The sequence below is a fragment of the Nicotiana tabacum genome, chromosome 4 (genome assembly GCF_000715075.1).
Source record: "Nicotiana tabacum cultivar K326 chromosome 4, ASM71507v2, whole genome shotgun sequence".
In the NCBI taxonomy this organism is placed as follows: Eukaryota; Viridiplantae; Streptophyta; class Magnoliopsida; order Solanales; family Solanaceae; genus Nicotiana; species Nicotiana tabacum.
This window is the reverse complement of record NC_134083.1, coordinates 116,134,408-116,136,354: the sequence shown is the minus strand read 5'-3', so window position 1 is coordinate 116,136,354 and position 1,947 is coordinate 116,134,408. Positions and strand designations below refer to the sequence as shown.

The following is a 1,947-nucleotide window of genomic DNA, read 5'->3' as shown; positions in this document are numbered from 1 at the left end:
AAAAATATCATAGCCCCCTTGAGTCAATAAGAATAGCAGAATTCTACTTTAAAAAACCTTACCTTAAATGTGTCGAAATTGAAGTTATCTCATTAGCGGTAATGATACTGTTAATGAAATATGCATACAATAACGGATTTCGTTCTATTAAATTCACTATCCATTATGGTCTGATACATACAAATAACGAACGAGCCGACTTTACAGCAGGAAATGCAATTTTAGTAAAGGCCGATAACGCAGAAGTACCCCCGCTTCGTGTATATAATGAAATTTTGAAACAAGTCTGTGAAAAGGCTGAGAAATAAAATACGAAGAGGGGCAGCTAGACCGAGTAGGGGTTCGAATCTATCTCTTCGAAAGGGTTGAACACCGTGAAGTCCACCCTTTTAGCCTAGAGGAAATTTTTAAGCAACTTTGTGATGAATTAACGGATGGCGGGACAATGAGTGATGAACCTGTAGAAGTGGTAGCTATGGGTAAGAAGAGTCGTCGTCCCGATCATATACCCGCACTGAAAGCAATTAAGAAAATAAAAAGGAGCCCATTCATTGTTGCCGATATAGAGGCTGCTCTCCACGACGATGTTCATGTTCCTTGCGCAGTGGGGTTCTTAGTGGTTAAGCCAGGTGAAGATCTTGCTTCCAAGTCTGAATATTATATTGAAACATATTTCAGTGAAGATAACGATTTCTCAATATCAGATTTCAAAAAACGAAGTGAACGTATGATGCTCGACTTTATAGAACGTTTAGCGGCTGTGGTATCAGATGAAAAAGAAATTCGAACGGTCTATTTCCATAACTTTTCACGATACGATGGCATTATAGTAACGAGAGCTTTTACTTCTCAGATCGGCAAGTACTCCTTCCAAACGGTGATGAGGAAGCATAAAATGTACGAGTTAAAAGTCTATCGTGGAAATGAAAAAAATAAATTATTGTTCCGTATAAGGGATTCCTACCTTCTCCTTCCCGCTGCGCTAAATAACTTGGCCCAGGATTTATGCCCGAAATTAGGTTCTAAAGGCACCATTCCCTATGAGAAATTACGACTTGAGTATCTTCCGGAGATAGGTCAACAATTGTTGGCTTATCTGAAACAAGATATTCGTCTCTTAGGTGGCGTTATGCTGAAGGCACAAGAGATTTATTGGAATCTGTACAAAATAGACATCGTTGATACAATAACGTTGTCATCGCTAGCTCTATCAATCTTTCGTATGCACTATTACGACCCAAAGAGTTGGCCCATCCATATACCAACTCGAAACCAAGAACGCTTCATTCGGCGTGGTTATTATGGAGGACATGCCGATGTCTATAAGCCCTATGGTTAAAATTGAGACTATTACGATGTGAACTCCTTATATCCATTTATAATGAAAACTTTTCCTATGCCAGGCGAACGGGGCTCCCAGGCCGGGACGTCTGGCATAATAATTTAGAAAAGGCGGAATTGGATAACTTCTTTGGCTTTATTGAGGCTTTTGTAGTGTGTCCTCTCTACAATAGAGAAAGCCTTCTTACCCTATAAGGATAGACATAATGCTTTAACCTTCCCAACAGGTAAATTCGTAGGCGTCTATTTTAGCGAAGAATTTTTTTATGCCCGAAACTTGGGTTATAGAATTTTCCTGCTAAGGGGCTACTTGTATGAGAAAAAAAAGAGTCCTTTCGAAGGTTTTGTATCAGACATCTTCGCTAGAAGACAAGAAGCAAAGATAAAGGATGATGCAGCTATGGTATATATCTACAAGATACTAATGAACTCTCTCTACGGTCGATTTGGTATAAACCCAGAAGTTATTAAAACCGAGATATGCACAGAAGAAAGATATCATGAGTTGTATAAAAAGGAAACTTTTTACAGTGCGGGGGTCCTGTCCCTTGGACGACTTGAGTAATGGGAGAATGGCAACTGGGCCCTGCAGTGGTAGAACCTCGT

The 1,947-nt window shown here is 39.7% G+C and overlaps 1 protein-coding gene across 1 annotated transcript; it reads left to right on the top strand.

Moving 5' to 3' along the window:
- The first annotated feature begins 445 nt into the window (after window positions 1–445).
- Window positions 446–1,339, top strand: LOC142180084 (DNA polymerase-like). Its single transcript, XM_075251006.1, has one exon. It carries the CDS (start codon window positions 446–448, stop codon window positions 1,337–1,339), a length of 894 nt encoding a protein of 297 aa, XP_075107107.1.
- Window positions 1,340–1,947: the final 608 nt, after the last annotated feature.

Excerpts from the sequence above, each read along its gene's own strand:
- LOC142180084 (XM_075251006.1), top strand. The coding sequence starts at position 446 with ATGAGTGATGAACCTGTAGAAGTGGTAGCTATGGGTAAGAAGAGTCGT.